General features: G+C 40.4%; 1 protein-coding gene across 3 annotated transcripts in view; it reads right to left on the bottom strand.

Annotated features, from left to right (window-relative positions):
• STXBP6 (syntaxin binding protein 6) overlaps window positions 1-21,721 on the bottom strand; it is a 252,267-nt gene that overhangs the window by 174,672 nt on the left and 55,874 nt on the right. For 2 of the 3 annotated variants that reach the window (XM_050798619.1, XM_050798621.1), the window contains exon 2: window positions 1,040-1,228. In XM_050798619.1, coding sequence (XP_050654576.1) covers window positions 1,040-1,193 — 154 coding nt within the window. In that variant the 5' untranslated portion in view covers window positions 1,194-1,228. Of the gene's footprint in view, window positions 1-1,039; window positions 1,229-10,464; window positions 10,563-21,721 lie in introns of all 3 variants that reach the window. The other variant, XM_050798620.1, reaches the window with a different exon arrangement.

Raw genomic sequence — 21,721 nt, 5'->3', positions numbered from 1 at the left:
GTCAGGAGATCGAGACCATCCTGGCTAACACGGTGAAACCCCGTCTCTACTAAAAAATACAAAAAACTAGCCAGGCGAGGTGGCGGGCACCTGTAGTCCCAGCTACTCGGGAGGCTAAGGCAGGAGAATGGCGTAAACCTGGGAGGCAGAGCTTGTAGTGAGCTGAGATCCGGCCACTGCACTCCAGCCTGGGCGACATAGCGAGACTCTGTCTCAGAAAAAAAAAAGAAAAGTTACTTTTACCCTAAAATAAATTCTGATAAATGATCAAAGGTTTAATTTTTTAGAAAGCTAGAAAGGGGTCCAAAAAAGTAAAGTTTGATTCCCAAAACTACAATTGAAGGAAATTTTTTACAAAGATAAACTAAAGTAAGCTTAAATTTATCCAAATTTTATCTCAACAATCTTAATACGAATCCATCGTAAATTCCACAGATCTCCTATAATCACAAACAGAAAGAGAGAAAAAAAAAAAACCCAACAAGATTCTAAGCTTAATAAAACAGATGCCTCTTCCCGACCAGGCACTGGCTGTCAGGCAAAGCAATGACTTGTGAACTGAATCGACCTTATCACATTCCACAAAGTGCCAATATTTATCTTAAGACAAGTGATTACTGATTATTGGCAACTGTCTAGAAAAACAAAGCTAATGAAAGTCAAGCTGTGAGTAATGACAATTATCCAGATACCAGGAACTGTTCTAAAAAGAGAATTCCAGAGGATAGCCCATTCTCTGTCAGTGTCTCAGTGAAGGCAAGTATGGACAAACAAGTCTGTGAAACATTTTACAAAAGCTCTTAATGAACTGGAAAATACATCCGAATTGAACTTCACTACCTTTCCAATACGTGGCAACCTCAGAAACAGAGGTGTCACCAGTAAACAGGAAGACCAGAGAAACAGGGAAAAGCAGCAAGAGAGTGCAGATACCTACAAAACCTTTTACAGACCTGAATGTAAACTTCCTGGATACCTCAGAATTAACTGTTTTAAAATAGAAGTTATTTTAATAATATTAATATCTGGTTCTCATTACCTGACAGGCAGATATAAGTTAAATATTCGCCTTGACCTCCAGTTGCCAAGAAAGGAATCTTTTTCTTTGTCCTCCTCTTGACTTGGACAGCTCCCAGCATCCTTTCATCAAGAGGTGCAAAAATTTCCTTGCTGATAGCAGATTTGGCACTCATTGTAGAACAAGCGAGTACAGCACGCAGTGAATCTTCTAAAGAAGCAAAAGAAAGGAAAGTTGGAATTGACAACATTGGAAGGGCTCATACAAGAATCAGCAGCCAGTGAATTTGCAGGTGAAGTAATTTTCAATTTGCAGTTTAATCTCATACTTGCTTGAAATGTATTATAGAAACATTAATAAGCAAGGTCTTCATACTTGCAATAACTATGAAAAAATACAAACAAAAATGGGGTACTTATTCTCCAAAAATGTCAAACACAATATGAGATGAGTAGTACAAACTGGGATCTGGAAAGTTTGTTAATTACTACCCCAACTGCACCTCCCTCTAACTGGCAAGGAGCACCCACTCTATTCCTATTCTGTAAGGAACATGATTTCACAATTCCAGATGACAAGTCTTTCCACTATCCAACAGTCCTTAGTGTCAAGAAATTCTTTATGCCCCTTCAAAACCTCCTTTAATGTAAATCCATTTCCCTAATTCCATTCATAATGGAAATAATTATATCATCTTCTACACAATAACTATACATGCAACAGAAGACCATTAAATTAATACCCTTCTTCTGCCTTTGATCACGCTAAGTAATGAATTCTTATTTATTAGCTTCTTCCAATGGGTCCTACTTTGCAGTGCTCCTCTGCATCTAGTTACCATGCTCTGTACCCTTGACAAACACTCCACATTTTCCTTCAGCCAAAATGGATACAAAATTCTAAAAACATATCTGACTAATGCTAAGTATTTTGGAAATGTTACCCTGCAGCTCCCACATGTTATGCTCCTCTGGTTAACTGGCAGTGGATGCCCAATAATTAAGAAAATAAAGCAGTATGATGCTGACTCACAGTGAGTTCCCCCCCAAAACATACACATGCATAGCCCCCATGTTATATTTAGTTTTCTAAAAGTTGTACTTCACCAATGGTCTTAACTCTGCTTATTAATATCTATTATGTTCAAGGTCAATCTGAAATATTAAGCCTGTCATCCAAAAAGATTCAACAGCAACTTGAGTAAACTTTCTCTATTCCATCATCCTAGTCATAAATAGTCTGTGCCTTAACCATGAATAGGTATTTGTTCAGGCAATTCAACAAATCAAAATTAAAGGCACAGAGAGGGCCCATGGGTTGGACATGCAGAGTATCAGAGATCCTGCATATGGATCAACAGCATAGCTATCTACAGTAACAGAAGCTCAAAGAGTTGATCAGACTGCTGTAAAATTGAGCCAGCTGGTTACAAAAATGCCTGCTATGTGCCACTTCTATGATTAGTATTAGAGATACAAGAAATAATTAAGATATGGTCCCATTTCTCCAGGAATTGACTGCTAACTACATCAGAGGTTTCACTTAAATCCAGATAATTTATGGTAAAAGATCATGCGACCATCCTTCCCAATGCAAGATTCATAAATGTTACCCACCCAGCTGTTTACCTGTAACCTGTTCACATCTATAACCTCCTGGTAGGAAAGAGATACACTAAAAAAGAACATCTTTCTAGTCAAAGGAATTCTCCTAGTTTTTATTCTGTAACAGAGTAGGTTTTCTTAGCGACACAGAATACCTATCTATACATACACAAAGAATATGTATCTAGATATCCTAGAAATTATAGATCTAATACTCACATCTACTTGTGCTCTAATCCCAACATTTTATCATCACCACCAGGTTCTTCATGCTGGCCAAGAACAAAATGACAACAGTGAAGGAGGACCTATTTTTCAATATGCTGATCACTAGCTGATATGCTATGATTTCCAACAAGTTGGTAACAGAATTTCCGAATTTACCCCATGACTTTCCTAGGCAAAGTGTTATAATTTATCAGGGACTATTTATTTTTTTTAAGAAAGAAACACATACTGGTGATCTTCCAGCTCCAAGGCCACTTGCCTCTTACTATTTGGGTACAGGTGAAAAAGAAAGCCAGCAGTAGCACAGTGGCTTCAAACCATTTGATAAGCAATGTAGAAAGCAAGCAAAGTCCTGAGCTGACTGGGAACTCTTTTTTTTTGAGGCAGAGTCTTGCGCTGTCACCCAGGCTGGAGTGCAGTGGTGCAATCTCGACTCACTGTAACCTCCACTTCCCAGGTTCAATCGATTTTACTGCCTCAGCCTCCCCAGTAGCTGTGATTACAGACGCCTACCACCACGCCCAGTTTTTGTTTGTTTGTTTGTTTGTTTGTTTTGTATTTTTAGTAGAGACAGGGTTTCACCATGTTGGCCAGGCTGGTCTCAAACACCTAATCTCAAGTGATCCACCCACTTTGGCCTCCCAAAGTGCTAGGATTACAGGCGTGAGCCACCGCACCCGGTCTCATCAGGTATTCTCGGACCAGCGTCTTCCCAGTTGTCATGGCTTTTGCTTTTTCATCTCAGGCTCACAGTTTTCTAAAACTGCAGTTAAAAGAAAAAGAAAGCTATCATTTTATCATATAAAATCTGTCAGAAAAAGGAAAGAAAGAGATATGTGGTTTTACCAAGCTTAGGAAACCCTGTTCTTTTTAAAAACTGGTGAGAAATCGAAATGACCTTCTATTGTTTTTTATACTGATATTCAGTGACCAAGAACAAAAAAGAAAGAGAGAATAGATAAAGCCAGTAACTTCTTCACAGAGCACAAGTTTTAGAATCAAACTAATTGAGGTTCAAATTTGAGCTCCAACACCTAAGACTTACGTGATTTCTGGGTAAACCTCTTAAAATTATAGACCCTTAGTTTGTTAACTACAATCTAGAGATGTCTTCACCTACCTTCTGGAACTAAAGAATTAAATGAAACAATACATGCAGAACACTTATTCTGTTGCCTGAATAATTAAAAAATGCTTAAAAATGAAATGTTTTTATTAATTCTCCTACTATGATATGAAAAGATAAAAATCCCTCTGAACTTGTAGAAATTGAGTAAATGTAGCCATCTATACCAAACGTATTTGTAAAAGTGAAACCCAACTTTATTTACAAATCCTCACCTTTCTCACCCATCAGTATGAGACCCTCCACATATGGATAAACAGTCTCTTATAGGGATGGTTTTGCACTAAGTATCACAAGGATGAGGAATTTACAGGCGTCACTCTTTAGGACACTTGCTAGGAGATTATCAGACTCATTCTATGTGAAATTATCAAAAGTTTTTATTCGGGGCAATGACACTAACAGGCCACTGTGGAGCCCACATGTATACATGTTTTTAATTTCACCCTGGGAATGGCAATGTGCAGCAGATTAGATGGAAAAGAATCAGAAGGTAAAAGGGGTACCATTATAGCTTCATAGCAATAACTTCTGAGTATCCCAAATCTGATTGTACATCTGAATTCAGCATGGAGAGCTTTTCAAAAATGCAGACTCCTGGGTCCTTCCTTTATACCCACCAAATTAGAATCGTGAGATCTGTATTTTAAACAACTCTAACTGGTTCTCATGCAGCCATGCATGCATGAGATCTAATTTAAATGCTGTGAGCCTAGAGAGGAGCTAAAACCTAGACCAGAAAGGTAGTGATGGGAATGGAAAGGATGAATCATTTCAGGAGAGAATATAGGAAGACAATGCACAGGATTTTTTTTTTTCTCCATCTAAGCAGCTTTATCAGGCCTTACGTCTTAGTGTTGGTAAATCAATGTCCATCCCAAGGCTGAGAACCCATTTTAAGAAAGTAACATGAATATAACAGCAATGGTACACCAATGACCACTAGTTACTCCAACCTATATCACCCCATGGAAGCCTTTTCTTTTCCTGCTTCTACAGGGTATAATTACAAAATTTTCCATCCAAGAAACCAACCTACAATATGATTTGCAAGTCAAAGCAGCTGGTTCCCGTAAGTGTTAGCTGCAAAAACTAATCACAGTTAGTTCTGATCTTCTCACTTTGTGCCATCTCATCCATACATACCACTCTTGTTAATGCATGGCTACTGTAGTGTGATGCCTTTCCACTGCCCAAGTAACTAGGAAATAAGACCATCCTTTAGGTTAGGAGTTGTGAACTCAAATGACCTCAGAGATCAGGTAGATGAAGCACATAAGTAAAGGGGAACAGGCATAAGATGCTTTTGTATTCCAATATCAACATTTTTGGTTTCCAGTGGAACTGGTATTTGTCTTCTGTGATCAGGAGACCAAGAGGAGTAGTAGGAACTGCAGCAAATTAAAAACCTCCATTGTTAAGGCATTCATTATCATGCAGGTGGTTCTAGGGCAGTATAGTCTACAGCCCTTAAATATTTTTCATGTGAGAAGAAAGAACCTCCTCTGGTAAGGCAACAGTGCCATCTATTTAGCTTAATACTGTTAGATAGTTGATCTAACCTCATTAACTTCTCTGTTCTGATTCCATGTTTAACATGCAATCCTCTGACCATGTTTTGGCTTTGTGGCTGTGCCACACAAGTATTCTAGACTATGTGACAATTATACTTCCAATTGTAAATGAGTAACCGAGAATTTTAGACATCAGTCTCATAAGCTAGTTAATGTGTCTCAGCACTAAGGCAGATGAAGTCAGCATGCTGATTACAAGTTTCAGAGTCTCTGAAATTAAGAACCAAGATAATGTCACCCTGGAAGACTTTTGGGGGAAAATCAGCTAGTCTGTCCTACTTCAAGGGAACTTCAGTTTGGTGAACCCAAATAAGTTAGAAATAAGATTCTCTAAAATTAGACTTCTTTGCATTACCACTTTGTTTTTGAAATTCTACAAATTCAATTTTAACTCCCACCTATAATGTGATGACACTAATCATGCATCCAACTCAGAGTGCCTTTCTGGCTTTAAACCCATATACCTAGCTGTAGACTGATCATTTCCACTGAGAGCTAACCTAGACCCTTCCTTCTCCCTTAATCCTTTCAAATCCTGATAACGAACAAATCACCAAATCCTGTGGATTTGATTTAATATTTCTAGACTAGCTTTTCTTCATTCTTGCTTCCTCTACCTTAGTTTGGGTCTTCACCATCCCAGGCCTGAATAATTTTGATGCTTCCTCTAAAGGACTCCAGTACTGCTCTTACTTTACCACAATCAGCCCTCTACACTGTCCAATGTCATATTCCAAAGGATGAATATGATTCAAGCTTAACTGTACTTAACCATTTCTTCTCCATGCCTCAGCTATTGACAAAGAAACACAATAACCTCAACAAGGAAAAAGCCAATGTTGTAAATGTTAAAACCTAAATAGAGAAATGTTAAATTATTTCCCTTAAAAGCCACAATATATACATACTAAATGCTACAAGACACATGTTATTATATATCACTAAACCTAGAAATCTAAAAATGGTAATTTTGCTCCAGAGTTCAAAAACTTTAACAGGTAGTCAGAAAATATACAAGCTCTTATGCGAAGAAAATCAATTTTATTTTTTCTGATGCCATATATTAAGATCAAGGAGATAATTTGAGGCCAATTTAGCCCCTTTAAAAGTGTTTAATTAAGAAGGAGTTACCGATTTTTAACAAAATGTTTACCTAGATAATGTTTCTCTTTGATAAGACAGTTCTGAAGTTGAAAGCTTTAGTCTCTTCATGGTGTGTAAACATGTGAATAAACAATAAATTAGACAAAAATTTTAGTTTACCAACCAGTTTTTCCATGTAATTCAACTACTACTCTTAACTAATAGTTCTTATAAGTAGATTCTAAAAAGGAAGTCAGACATGCTACTAGAATAGACAGGCAACTTTAATCTGGTGATAACATCTGAAGTCTTAGAAGTGCAATCACTTCAAGTTCAATCACCCTTTATTGTTACAAACAACAAGGGCTATTGGATGGGCTTGCCATGGTGAGAAACCAGATGGGAAGAGCAGACCAAGAACCAATATTTAAGGCTTCACAAGTTTTACAAAATTAGGGTAAAATCAATAGACATTCAGCAAATCCTCTAACAATACTTAAAGGAGCCAGAAATTTCTAAACATGAAAAATCATGGGAATATGAATAAAAGCTAAAAACATTATCTGTTCTGCTATAAAAATAATTGAAGATAGGAAAAAAAAATCTTAAAGTAGAAACTCCAAACAAAGACTACACATCAACATCACCTGGGTGCCCAGCTCCTGCTCACAGAGATTCAGGGGGTCTGGGGCCAGGGCCTGCAACTTGTTTTCTGAATGACTTCTTCAGTTTATTCTGCTATACAACCAGGTCCAGAGCCACTGTCTTTGGGTTTTCCCCCTGTATGTAATGAATTATTTATAAAATAAATAAAAAGACCCCAGGAACAAGTGTACATGGCAAATATTTTGTAAAGCCCTAGTAATGAATCATTGAAGTTTACATAGCACTTCATGATTTACGAAGTATTTCTACATCTAATCCCAAATGTGTAATCAAGAGAGCCACTAAATATATCTTCCAAAGTTTGCTTCAAAACTGTAAATTAGATTCTTCAGATATGTATGTGAGTTTTGTTTGTTTGTTTGTTTTTTGAGGCAGAGTATCACTCTTTTGCCCAGGCTGGGGTGCAGTGGCACCATCTTGGCTCACCGCAACCTCTGTCTGCCGGGTTCAAGCAATTCTCCTGCCTCAGCCTCCTGAGTAGCTGAAATTAAAGGTGTATGTCACCATGCCTGGCTAATTTTTGTATTTTAGTAGAGATGGGGTTTCACCATGTTGGCCAGGCTGGTTTCCAACTCCTGACCTCAAGTGATCCACCGCCTCAGCCTCCCAAAGTGCTGGGATTACAGGTGCGCGCCCAGCCCAGATACATGTTTTTATGAAGGGTAAACCATGTCATTTTTAACCCACCCGATTGGTTTAAGGATTATGAGGAAGTGTTATAATTCCTCTGCAACAGAGATTAATATGAGTTGAAACCTTTTGAGCCAGCAATTCTACCATTAGAAAAAATGGTGTGAGAATGCACACATGTGTGTGTTACAAATCCATGCTTACCTCAGATTCATTTTTAAGAAAAAATCATTATAAACAACCTAAATACCCATCAATCTTCATTGGTTAAATACAGTATAGCCCATCCACCCAACAGAACATTACACATCCTTTTAAAATTGTGGCACAGACCTATAGATATTGACTCGGAAAAATTGCCAAGAAATAATACAGAGTGAAAACAAGGAGGTTATAAAACAGAAAATGAATCCATGAATTTGCAATTTTACATGTATATTTACATGCATAAAGATCTGTCTGGAAAATAGTTTGCCAAAACATTAATATGATTATCTCTGGATTTTGAAACAAGGAAACAGGTGAGAGATTCTGCAGGGCAGTATTCTTACTCCACTAAAATCTCAGTGGAGTGCTCCTTGAACATTGTGGTTTTAAGGCACATTCTTTCCAACAAACCTGGAAGACATATCAAAATACATTTTATTGAGACCCAATTATAAGTTGGCCGTATTCTCTTTTCAACTCTAGTCCAGGCATAGTGTTGAGAACCCCAAAGTAAATTAGTAAACTCCCACCCTCAAAAAGCTGTGAGGGAGGCGAGCAAATGCTGTGAATAATTACAAGGCTTGGAAGAGAATTTTGTAGGAAGAAAATGGTACGCTTCTGTCCAGTTGCAGCTCAGTGCTGGAGCCTTCAACCTGGTGAAGGGAGCACCAGCTGCGCGTTAGCCAGCGCTTGCTCTCTTACATGAGTAACTCTGGAACAATGTAAAAACATCACAACCATACACAACAGCCCTGGTCATACTGTTTAATTCTTTAAGGAAAGAAATGAGGTATTGCTTTTCTGCCATCAGACTGTCAAACACTATGAGACCTGACTGGCTTTCTTTTCCCTGTATATACTAACTCTCCCTCTGTAAGAGACATTATGTTCACAGGATTCTCTGAGCCCATGACTCATGTCTACTTCAACTATAAATCTAGACTATTTTCATCTCCTCTGTCCTTGTTTATATGTTCAGTATACACATTCTTCTTGTAAGTTTGATATCCAAAGAACCCTGACTATAAGATCTGTGTTTACACAAGTTTATTTACATTGTGGGTGCACTTTTTAACCTTCTTGTCAATTACTACATCCTAACTTTCACAAATGATATGACAAAGCCAAAAAATACCACCACCACCAAAAGTTACATAGGATATGTCATTTGGAGGATTTACTGAGGTAAGACGAAGATTTCATAAGGATCACTCATTCCAAGGGATTCTATTAATAGGATCTCCACATTCACAAGTTTAAATTCCAAGGACCAGTTAAGCCAGTTCTACAGTATCCATGTACTCTTTCTACAGTAATGGGTAGAAATAAAGAATCATAGTGAAGGCCAGGCTGGAGTACACTCATTGGTATATTATGGATTATGACAAGATTATCAATCTAAAACATAGAACAAACCTTGAAAAGTGAATTGAACCACATCAAAAAAGGAAGGTAGTAAGAAAAAAAAATATAAAAGAGCTCAACTTTTTGACATTCCCCAATTTTTACTGAGCAATCATGTCATTGTGGTATCCAACAACTAGTTGGCAAACTAAGAAAACGATATGTTGACTTGAGAACATCACTGATAGCAGACAGCATTGGAAATAGCCAAATCTATTCCAACCATGTTCGAATACAGGCAAAAGGCACATAAAGATTGACTTAACATGAAAACAAACATTTTAATTATCTGCTATTCTGCACTACCTGCTGAATTAGTTTGTTTCTTTTGCTTACACTGAAGAAAAGACAGAAGGAAAAAGCTCTAAACCCATATATGAAAGGAAGTAAAAAGTTTAGGTAGTAGGTCAGATGTTTTCCCCTTAGGGGAGGGTATGATTGATAACAGAAATTGCAGATTAAAAACAAAACAAAACAAAACAAAAAGATCTATCTGCCACTAAAAATAAACAAACAGAAACATAAACTCTCCAGCAAGCATAACATGAGCTTTTTATATCAGGTATTTGTTGACTCAAGCTTTAGGTAAATTCTAAGTTTTCTAGATTTAAGCTAATTCTATTTTGGAACAGATTTAAAATATAACAGTAAAAAAATAATGAGCCTTTAAAGAAAACTCCATTTTTTAAGAGTTTGAAACCTATAAAAACCTAAAATACAGTTGAAACAAGTTTGTGTGCTTTCTAAAATTTTTTAAATCAGAGCAAAACTTCTTTAAAATATTCTCTAAATCAAACGTCAATTTTGAAATATTCCTTATTTGTTGGGAGGTCGAGGTCAAGAGATCGAGATCCTCCTGGCCAACATGGTGAAACCCCGTCTCTACTAAAAATACAAAAATTAGCTGGGTGTGGTGGCACGCACCTGTAGTCCCAGCTACTTGGGAGGCTGAGGCAGGAGAATCGCTTGAAACCGAGAGGCAGAGGTTGCAGTGAGCTGAGATCTTGTGACTGCACTCCAACCTGGCGACAGAGCGAGACTCTGTGTTAAAAAAAACAAAAACAAAAACAAAGAAACCAAAGAAAAAAAAAGAAATATTCCTTATTTGAATCGCTGATTTGGAGAATATCACCAATTTACAATTTCTTGGAAGAGCTTGAGTGAGTTTTCTGTAATTGATATATCATAAGTGTTATACTCCAATATGACGTCTTCACAGCAGCGAGGGGCACAGAAGCAATGTGACACTCTGAGGGGATATTTTACACATACCTACTTTGTTTAAAAGGCAAGACATTGTGCCCTTCAATGCCTCAATCTCCAAATGAAATTTCCAGCAGGTTTATGAACACTTCTGATCTCATTAAGGATCTGGCCAAGAACTGTAATTCCAACTTTAATTGATCTCCCCCAGGGTCAACTTCATGAATTTGTGCCAGTGCAGTACAATCTGAATGGTGATAGAAAGGCTCCCTTCTCAGCCTCCAAAAGCACTTTCCCCATCTGTCAGCTACCTCAAATTCTGACACAAGAGATGTATATACTTAGATATGTGACTTTGGCATTCAAAATTCCTTATTAATATGCTTATACTCTAGGTGGAGAGACTTTTACAGATGAGGAAACTAAAGCTCCGTGGTTAAGTAAATTGTCCTACATCACACAGCTCAAGGGCAGAGCAGGGACTTAAACCTAAGATGCATGACTACAGAAGCCTTTGCTCTTCCTTACTATCTCATATTGAAGAAATGAGAAAAGTATGGAAAGGTGAGGCTGGAATGCATTCTGGGTAAAACAAGACAAATTCAACTGCTTTGCACTTTTGCCTCTGATTGGCCACACTTTCTGGTGTACAAGATATTGTTATCAGCCCAGCCCAGCAGCTACAAAGATAACAAATCAAGCTGTAGTTTGAAGTCATTCTTTCTGGATATCTGTTCATCTCGTGTGTGCATATCATGCTGTTTCATTGGCAAAGGAGTCACATAGCCTTATTAGGATAGAGCTTGTTTTGATTCTACAAATGAAACCGGGAGTTGACATTAGCAGAGAGATTCTGCAACAGATCTCTACCTCCAAAAAGGGGACAATGTCCATGGAAACCTCATCACAGCTGCTCATCACCATCGTTTCGAGACCAGCAGTTTACAACAGGAGTCAACTCTTGAGATCTTGGATGGCTGCCACAAGGCAGTTTTATGAGCCTTGCAGGCTATTTTCCAAACCGGAAAAGGCTTAAATATAAAGGGCACATATTTCAAAGGTTTCTGCTGGTTCTCAAGGGAAGTCCTCTTCCACTTCCTTTGCTATATTACCCCCACTCTGGCACTTCAAAAGCACAATTTGGACCCTCCCTGTTACCTCCCTGCTCCCACTTTTTCTGGCCGTTCCATCTTTTGCCGACAGTGCTTCAAAGGAACCTTAGCTTCTCCAGCAGTAATGCCTTGAGTTTCACCAATTTCAAAGGTTCCGCAAGGGGAATTTCATCATTTTACTTTATTGAGAAGGATCTCAGCAAGACGTTCACAAATAAGCTAACCAACCACATTACTTGACACCCTTTTGGGCCTTACCCACCAGCAGCTTACACTTCAGTTAAAAAGTGTGGGCACAGCAAAAATGTGGCATTCTAAAGCTTAAAAGTTTAATGCCTGGAAGTGATCCTAGTGATGGTCTATCTCATCCAATTATCTTACTTAACACATAAGGAAACTGAAGTCCAGAGGGTGATTCTGAAGTCACATAACAAGAGTAGCAAAACGAATATTAGGGTTAAATGTTGCTCTTGACTTCACTGCAATGCTCTTTTTAAGTAAAAAACAGAGAAACATGAAATGATAATGTAAAATATTAGAGCAGTGCTGAATTTGTGGAAGGTGAGAACAGGTGGTGTGTTGGGGGAACGATGAGAACAGAGAAAGAGAAAACATGATTAATCACAGTGGGGACTCTTCTCAGATTAAATTTTTTTTCTTGGGAATTGGCCTGAAATTAAGTGCTGAACTAGAAAACCTCTAGCCCATAGAGTTCTAAACCTTGACTCTTGGCTATCACCTTTTTCCCTTTGAATTTTCACAGCTTGTTTTCTCCTTTGGCGATTGAGGCCAAAAGCAATGATGGTCTGCCCAAGCGGAACAGCCCAGGATAGTCCAAGAAGCACAGAGTAACTCTGGCCAAGCTCCAACCCACAGGCCTCTGTGTTGACTCCAACTGAGCCTCTCCTACAGTCTCCAGGCTCTGAGCCACTGGCAAGAGAATACACCCTGGGCAAAGTCACATGTACATTCTCGGTTTGGGAATCAATGTGCTGGTGTTGGTGGTCTCCTGAAAGCACACACTAACCACACCATGAGCCTGGATTAGCTGTTGACAAGGTTTCTCACTACCTATTCCAGGCCCTGGTAAACAACAGGGTGGGAAAATAGGAATCTGTCTAGCCCAGTTCTTGTCTTTGGAACTGCACCCTTCAGCCGCAGCACAAAAACACCACCAGGTGCCTGCAATCTGTAATCAGTGCTCTATTAAAACACTCTCAGAAACACTGGAATTATCCTGATTTCCACACACAGCTGCACAAGGTCCTGTTGGGTAACTGGAGAGTCTTTACAGGTTCACTTAAGCTATAAACTAGAATGCCTTGGTTAGGACTGAGCACATTCAACAGTGAAATCTCCATGTGAGTGGAATGGGTGGATAGGTGGTCATCTCTATTCTATGTCTTGGGATGTAACAAAATAACCTACAAATCCAGGTCAGACTCAAGGTCCACATGCAAATTCGTCCATATTCAATCAATTCCTCTGTCATTCAATGTCAACCCCTTTTTAATCAGCATATTCAAGAAAATAACTAACTTCTGACCTAACTAGCTGCGCAGTGTTTGATAGGAAAGAAAAAAAAATTCTATCAATTGAATACTACCCTAATATGAACTCAATTAACACTAGTGCAAGCTTAATGGTACCCACATTAACACATTACAAAGACATTCAAACAAATGTGATCAGGATCACCATCTAAAAGCTGGAGGCCAAGATACAGGGGTCACTTCTCGCCTGACCCGACCTGACAGATGTTGGATGGTGACAAGAAGTTTACATCTGTCATCACAGGACCTAGGTCTGAGCCTGTCTTTGCTTTTACTCAATGAATAATACTTGGGCAAAAATCCTACATCTCTGAGACCTGCATCTTCACCTTTAAAGTAGGATAGTATCACCCACTTCCTAGGACTGTTGTGAAGAATGAAGGAGGTTATGAAAGTCAGCTCCCTGGGTCCAACTGCTCCCACTTGCGGTGCCCTGATCCTTGAACAGCAGACAAGCAAATCAGCATGTCAGCTTCTTATTAGCAAAAGCATGTTCATCACAGAGTATTTTACAAAGCCTTTCCTCAAGTGCCATCCTATTTCATCTTCCACACTTCTGAGGGAGGTATGATTGTCTCTCCTGACACATAAAGAGAAGGAATGAGTCTTCCTTCTCCAATCCCATCTCATTTCCATTGCTACCCTCTGCCTCTCCATAGGGAATGCCAGCCTAAGCAGGAAAATAATGGCAAGAGCCAAGTGAAGTCTTCCCCATTGTGAAGTGTTGTTACCCAAGGGAGATGCAGAGTGGTGTGAACATTTTCTTAAAAAGGAGAAAAACAAACAGAAAATGGACAAAGAGCAGAGCAAAGCTGCAGTAAGATACACACTTACTCATTCAGTATCACTGCACTGTCCTAACACTGAGGATACTGAGGAGAAGAAGAGCAACAAAGTACTTTCTTTCATGGAGCTTACATTCTAGTGGGGAAGAAGAACAATCTTCTTCAAGAAGATTAGTCAATCAATGCAGAAGTTAGTCAATCAATGCAGCAGTTGAGAAGAAATCAATATAGACAGGTCTTGTGTGCTCAGCAATTAGGCAAAGGAATAAAGACTAATAGTCGCTGTCATTCAGCACCAACCAGCAGATAGAGAAATCACACAATGCAGGGCCAAAGTGCTCCTAGCCTTCTAGGAGGACATTCATCTGGCCTTGATGAATATTTCTGTGCCTGAGAAAATCCATCTAGGAGCAGGACCTATCCTTCTTCATTCAACAAACATTAGTGAGTAATTACCACAACCTGGGCTCTGTGCAGGGATGGAGATCACAGACAAATCAGATATATTCAAAGAAAAAATTGTCTTGTTGAGGAGAAAGACAAGGAAAACAGGCAACCAACTAGACTACATTAAGAATCTGAAGTTGCTGCTTCACAGCAGCAGAAGGGGCAAGTACTGTTTAATCCTTCAGAGGCTGGTGATCAGGAGATACTTACTCTATTAAGTCTACCCTTGAAATGTAATTTAAAAAATTAATTAAGTCTACCCGCATGGATTATGCAGGTAGATCCACTTCAAGAAAAAGCCATGCAACATTTCAATAAGCTGTTAGCTCTGTGTGAGTGACCTAGAATATATGCCTGCTCCAGCCTCTGCTTCCACCTGGGTTCTGTGCAATGGGTGTGCCCTGAATTGCTTCAGCTGACAGAGACAGCCTCCAATCTAAGGTGGAAAGCAGAGAATACTCTGCAGGGAACCATTTCTGCACAGAACTTGAACCCTTGCAGAAGAGCAAGAAAAAATAAACGGTCATGGAGACACAACAGGAAAGAGGTGTCTGAGGCAAACAGGTACTCTTCAAACATCCATTTGGTACTAAGTGTTCTTGAAGTGGGAGAAGTAGGCAGAAAACTACTTTAAAAATGTTCATCCCCACCTATGTAGAGAAGTTCACCGAAGTCGGAAGGAATAGGCCTGAGGTTACAAAAGGAAAGTTTTGCAAGTATAAGTTTTCTTGACTCATGTATATTTCTAAAAATATATATTTCAGGTAAAACATATTTCCAGTTTCTGCTGAAAACTGGGAAGACCTGGCAACATTAGGCCTGCACCCTCCACCATCTCTACAACCTCCAAATCACCAGACCCCACTACTCCCTATTCCACCATCCAAACTGAGGCTGCCTCTCAGGTAACCATCCTCCAGGTTGTTTTATTTTTCTAATAACTGGCCTGTTTACTAATTCATTACTGTCTGGTTACTGAGGATACAGAAGCTGGTGTAGATACTAAATTAATTAGCATGACTGGGAAAGTTGTAAGAATATATTTTCAGGAAGTTAAAGCACAGTTTAAAAATAAAAAAGTACTGCCCAATGGGGCAATAAAGCAGAGCTCAAGAAAACATCACAGCGATTTGGGGAAACTGAAGTAAGGGCATCAAAATAAACAAAAAACAAGTCATATATTCATATCACATAGTCATCTTAGAATTTTATAAACACTTCATATTCTATCCCTCTCCCAATATGCCAGCTGCTCTGATAAAGTGCCACAAAGCAGGCCCTGAAGAAACAAATACAAAGAATGTGAAATGCGTCTTCGTGGGGAGGGGGATGGCAGTATGGTATACACCTAATGTATAAAGGTGAGGACTGTCTTCATGCTTAATTAAGATCCTCCAATGAACCTATTTCCCAGCATCTGGCCTCAGAATGCCAGCAAGGAGGCTGCCAATCACCAGTGTGGGCTGTTCTACTAGACAGAGCATATGTTGAGCCAGTGATCTAGGTATGATGTGTCTTTCTCACAGTCAGACTGGGAGGTGGAGGCTTCTCACCTTTTTTAAATGAGTATTAAGACAGTCCTCACCTTTATACATTAAGCATGTACCGTGGTTACATGTGCCATGTAGTCTATGAGTTGCAGAATGGTTCAAATGGATCATGACAGAACTAGAATTGTGACAGAGATCATTGAGAATTGTGGCTTCAGAAGGAGATGATGCTTTTTAAATGGTCCCACAGTCAGCAAGAGCTGACTATGACTTTGGACACTTCCTGTTGGGGAAAGGTTAAGTGAATATGTGGTTTTACCTATAAGGATTGGCTTACATTAGAAGAGATCCTTAGAACTGTGTGTAGGAAATGAGTTACGAGCCAGGGCGGGGAAGGGTCATGCCTCAGAATGTCTTGCTTCTCACCACTTTGTGCTTCTGAAGGAAGCTTCCAACTTCCTGATCTTATGCACCACATGGGTATGCCTCCCTGTTCCAAGCTGAGTGGGATGGGGAGAGTTGAGAAAGGCTGGACTTAGGAAGAATCAATCCGGCTACAATATGACCTTGCTTGAAAAGATAAGCTGCGCAGCACACAGTGGCTCACACCTGTAGTCCCAGCACTTTGGGAGGCCGAGGTGAGTAGATCACCTGAGGTCAGGAGTTTGAGTAACATGGCAAAACCCCATCTCTAGTAAAAATACAAAATTAGCCGGATGTGATGGTGCGTGCCTGTAATCCCAGCTACTCAGGAAGCTGAGGCAGGAGAATTGCTTGAACCCGGGAGGCGGAGGTTGCAGTGAGTAGAGATCACGCCATTGCAATCCAGCCTGGACACGAGTGAAACTCCGTCTCAAAAAGAAAAAAAAAGAAAGAAAGAAAAGAAAACATAAGCTAGGCCAATTAGATCCTGAAAGAAAACAGAGCAATTAGTAGTGGGAGCTGAAGCTTTAAGGTCAGTTATGCAGAAAGAGGCTGAGAGAAGAAGGCCGATCACATACAAGCAAATGCCAAAGAAAATTGGTCTGTCTGTAGATTGAGGAAAGGGTGATGCAGATATGCAGAGAGAAGAGGAGGGAAAGAGAGGAAGAAGCAGAGAGGGGACAGGGAGCAGGAAGGTAGGGGGGAGGATGGAGGAGAGAGGAGAGGAGGAGAGAGCAGAGAAAGAGAAGAAAGGAGAGAGAACATGAGAAAGGAGGAGAGGAAAAGGAGAGAGTAGGGGGAGAGAGAAAAAAGAGAGACAGAAGAGAGAGGAGAGCAGAGAGAGGACCGAGGAGAGGCAGCAGAGAGAGAGGAGAGGAAAGCAGAGAGGAGGAAGAGAGAGGAGAAGGAGATGAGTGAGAGAAGGAGGAGGAAGAGAAAGAGGAGGAGAAGAACAGAGAGAGAAGAGGAGGAGGAGGAGGAGGAGGAGGAGAGAGGAGAAAAGGAAGCACCCAGAACTTCCGCTTATCTAGTCATCCCCCCTCCCAGTTCATACGCAGGCTTATGAAAAACTCTTCTTTTCCTAAAGTAATTGGAATGACCTGCTGTTACTTGCAACCAAAAGAATCAACAAAAGCAACGAATATTGGCAAAAAATTAAAATCTGCAAGTATTTGTCTTACTTTCTTTATTCATATGGTAGGCCTAACAGCTGCCCCAATCAGTTTATACAGGTCATTGAGAGAATGCAGATTAATGCGAATGTGTAATTTGATGTTGTTAAGGGGTATGGATAGTAAAATGACAGCCAATTCAGAGTCTTAAATACACAGAGAACTTTCATTGCCTGTTAGATGCTCAGTTCACTGAGCTTTTATCATCCCCAAGAGCAACATAAATACAGTCAAAAGACATATTAATGCAAGATGATTTTTATATTTTACATAAGGGGAAAATCAACCAATTCAACGTTATGATTCCCACAAATTCAAACCACACTATATATGTCATCTAACAAAAGAAGAAAGAAAATGAAAGAATGCCTAGAAGACAAACTTTGGTGACAGATAAGTACATCTCTCAGAACTGCCTTTTCTCCATGACTACACAGCCTCCAGGGCTTGCTTCTCACACAGGGATTCTGACTAGAGAGCTGGTAGATGTCCCACCAAGCCTCACAGCCCCTACATCCATTTCCAGTTCGCATGTGGCAATATGGAACCCAGACTCCTGGTGGCCCTCCTCCTAATATGATCATTCTCCTTCCTGCTGCTTCTCCCTGGGCTGGGCTAGGTGCCACTCTTTTGCTCAACATTCCAACAGCTTTATCACTGTGGCAAGCACATTGCAGGGAACTGTAAGATTCTGCTTCTCGGTCTGTTTTTCCAACCAGATTCTGAGCTACTGAAGAAAACCCAGCACTTAGCACAATAGCTAGGAAATAGCTCCACATCATGGAGCTGAAAAAGCATGTCTTCAATGCACAGATCCATCTTCCCCATCTTGTTCCACTTTCCTGGCTCTAGCCTTTCCTTTTAAAGGTACTACTTAGTCCCATAGTCACACTGAAAGAGAATACCACAAGTACCCATGATCTTTGCTTTCCCTTGGCTCTGCTGCCTCCTTACCACAAACAAGACCATGACCAATGCTGCCAAGGCACAGTCTACACTCCACATCTTCCCTAAATATCCCAAACAAATTTGAAGAAAAAATAAGGGGGCGGGGGTGGGGAAAGGTCAAAGACACAATCTTACCAGCTGACATAAAACACCTAATGCAGGACCATAATCCAGGGGTCAGCAAATATAAAGGACCACTCAGTAAACATTTTAAGCTTTGCAGCCCACAGTTGGTACAGCTACTCAACTCTGCTGTGACAGTGTGAAAGCTGTCATAGACAAGACATAAACGAATGGACATCACTGTGTTCTAGCAAAATTTTGTTTATAAAAACAAGTGCCTGACTCACAAGCTGGAGTTTGCTGACCCCTGATTAATGTAATGCAATAAGCACCAATCAAGAATATATGTATGTGCAAAACATCAATGCTAGCTGCTGAGGCATATACAGCACAGCATCCCAGCCCTACATGATACTAAAGGAGAATCAACCATAAGTAACTCTGAAAAACAGGCAGACTTGATGAGTATGATAACAGAAGCACAAATAACACTGAACAGTCAACTTTAGAGCATCTGAACTGTTGACCATGATCTCTTCTTCCAACATTCGTCCCTCGTTCTGGGACTCCACACACTCTGGTTTTCTTCTAACGTCTCTGACCACTCTTTCACACTCCCTGCAAACTTTTCGCCACTGCTTGTGTTCTTTCCTAAAACGCTGTTATGCCTCTTGGATCTAGCTTATGATCTTTTCTCTTTGCACTCTATAGTTTCCTTTGGTGATCTCAGTCATTTCTAAGACTTCAAGTACCACCTACAGGCTGAAAACGCATCACATCTACTTCTTCAGCCCACATGTTCACAATGAATTTCCACCTAGATGAGCCACAGGCACATCAAACTGAGCAGGTCCAAAACTGAATGAATCATCTTCCTCCAAACAGTTTCCAGCCCTATGTTCTCAGTAAACAGCACCACAATGCACCTAAATAAAAAACTCAAGCTTTCTCAGTCCCTCTCCCTCCTTTATTCTCACTGATCCCCATCCCTCACAATAAATTACCAATTCTGTTCAACTCTACTTTCTAAATCTCTCCACATCTACTCACTTCTCTCTTCCTTGCCATTGCTCTAAACCAAGGTGCCATCATCTCTTGCCTAGATTACTACCAACATCCTCAGTACAATGAACAGTGCCCAGTTTTACCTCCTTCCAACCCGCTTCCCACAGTACATAGGTAGAGTTACCTTTCTGAAATGCCTGGGGTAGATTATTTGCCAGCGGTCTGTCAGCCCAAGCCCACCCTCTGTATTCTGCTTTATGATGCTGGGACTAGAGGTCTTCAAACCACATATGTTTCCCAGACTCCTTTGCAACTGGAAGGCAGAGGTGGAGAGAAGGAACTCTCTTCCTGTTTTCCAGCTCCCGTCAGCCTGTACAGTAGCAGACAGCTCCAGATGCCCGTGCTTTAAGCACTCTGTGTACCAGCCTTGGACCCTCCCTTGATAGTCTGAGTACCAGCAAGAAGGAAATCCTCCCCCAGAGATCCAGTACCTCCTTAGCAATCAGCACATCAGCTCTATGGTAGCCCCTACGAGTTCCTTGGTTTAGCTAACACCACCCACTCCCTTTTGTCCCTCCCAGCTGCATGGATGGCAGCTGCTTCCTGGAGTTACCAGTCTCTCTCTATATAGCCTCTGCTTCCACTATTTACATTTTCGGCCATCAAATATCCCAGGTCCCCAATTCCCTATGTGAAATCACCTCAGGTAGTATCCGAAATACATACTTTGCTTCTCTTCTGACTGGACCCTGACTCATGAAGTACTTGGTACCAGGAGTAGTTCTGAAGAAAGAGACTCTAAAGATGGGATTGTAGGATTGATTTTTTACCTCTGACCTTTAACAGTGATGACCTTCTTGCTTCCATCTAACACATTCTCTACGTGGCATTTACTGTGATTTTTCTAGAATGTCTGTCATCAACTCAATAGCTCACCACTGCCATCAGAAGAGTGGTTTTGATAAGGCTCTCGGGGTTCTAGAGGCACTATTTGTCTAACCTTTCTTCTTGACACTACTTCCTTCTCCCTCACGCGCCAAGCTCAAACCACTCTGAATTTCCTTTCCAGCCTTTCAATCCTTTCACAAAGCTATTTCCCCAGCTTTGTATATTGCCCCTAGCCATCACTGCTCATCCAGTTAACTACTACTTGGCTTAGATAGCACTTTCTCCAAGAAGTCTTTCCAGATGTGCATTCAGCCTGAACTTCATCCATTATAACAGTAATAATACTACCTGTTAACACTGTGTAGCTGCCCCATACTCCCCCATGAAACCATGAATTCTAGGAAGGCAGGTGGCTTAGACCATTCTGGTTGCTATTACAAAATTCTATATGGCCGAGTGTGGCGGCTCACGCCTTTAATCCCAGCACTTTGGGAGGCTGAGGCAGGCAAATCATCTGAGGTCAGGAGTTTGAAACCACCCTGAGCAACACAGTAAAACCCTGTCTGTATCAAAAATATGAAAATTAGCTGGGTGTGGTGGCACACATCTGTTGTCCCAGCTACTCGGGAGCCTGAGGCAGGTGGATCAATTGAGCCCGGGAGGCAGAGGCTGGAGAGAGCTGAGATCACACCACTGCACTACTCTAGCCTAGGTGACAGAGTGAGACTCTGTCTCAAAAAAAAAAAAAAAAAAAAAAAAATCCATAGACTAGGTAGCTTATAAACAACAAAAACTTATTTCTCACTTTTCGGGAGGCTAAGAAGTCCAAGATCAAGGCATCAGCAGATTTGGTGTCTGACAAAGACCCATTTCCTAGTTCATAGATGGTGCCTTGTATTTGTGTCCTCATATGGTAGAAGGGGCAAGGCAGTTCTCTGGGGCCTCTTTTATAAGGGTAATAATCCCATTCACAAGAAATCTGCCCTCGTGACCTAGTCACTTCCCAAAGGCCCCACTTTCTGCAACCATCATATTAGTGATTAGATTCAACGTACAAATTTTGGGGGAACACATTCAGACCATAGCAGCAGG

This window comes from Macaca thibetana, chromosome 7, assembly GCF_024542745.1.
Source record: "Macaca thibetana thibetana isolate TM-01 chromosome 7, ASM2454274v1, whole genome shotgun sequence".
In the NCBI taxonomy this organism is placed as follows: domain Eukaryota; kingdom Metazoa; phylum Chordata; class Mammalia; order Primates; family Cercopithecidae; genus Macaca; species Macaca thibetana.
The sequence above is the reverse complement of the archived record's forward strand: the minus strand, read 5'-3'. Positions and strand labels throughout refer to the sequence as shown.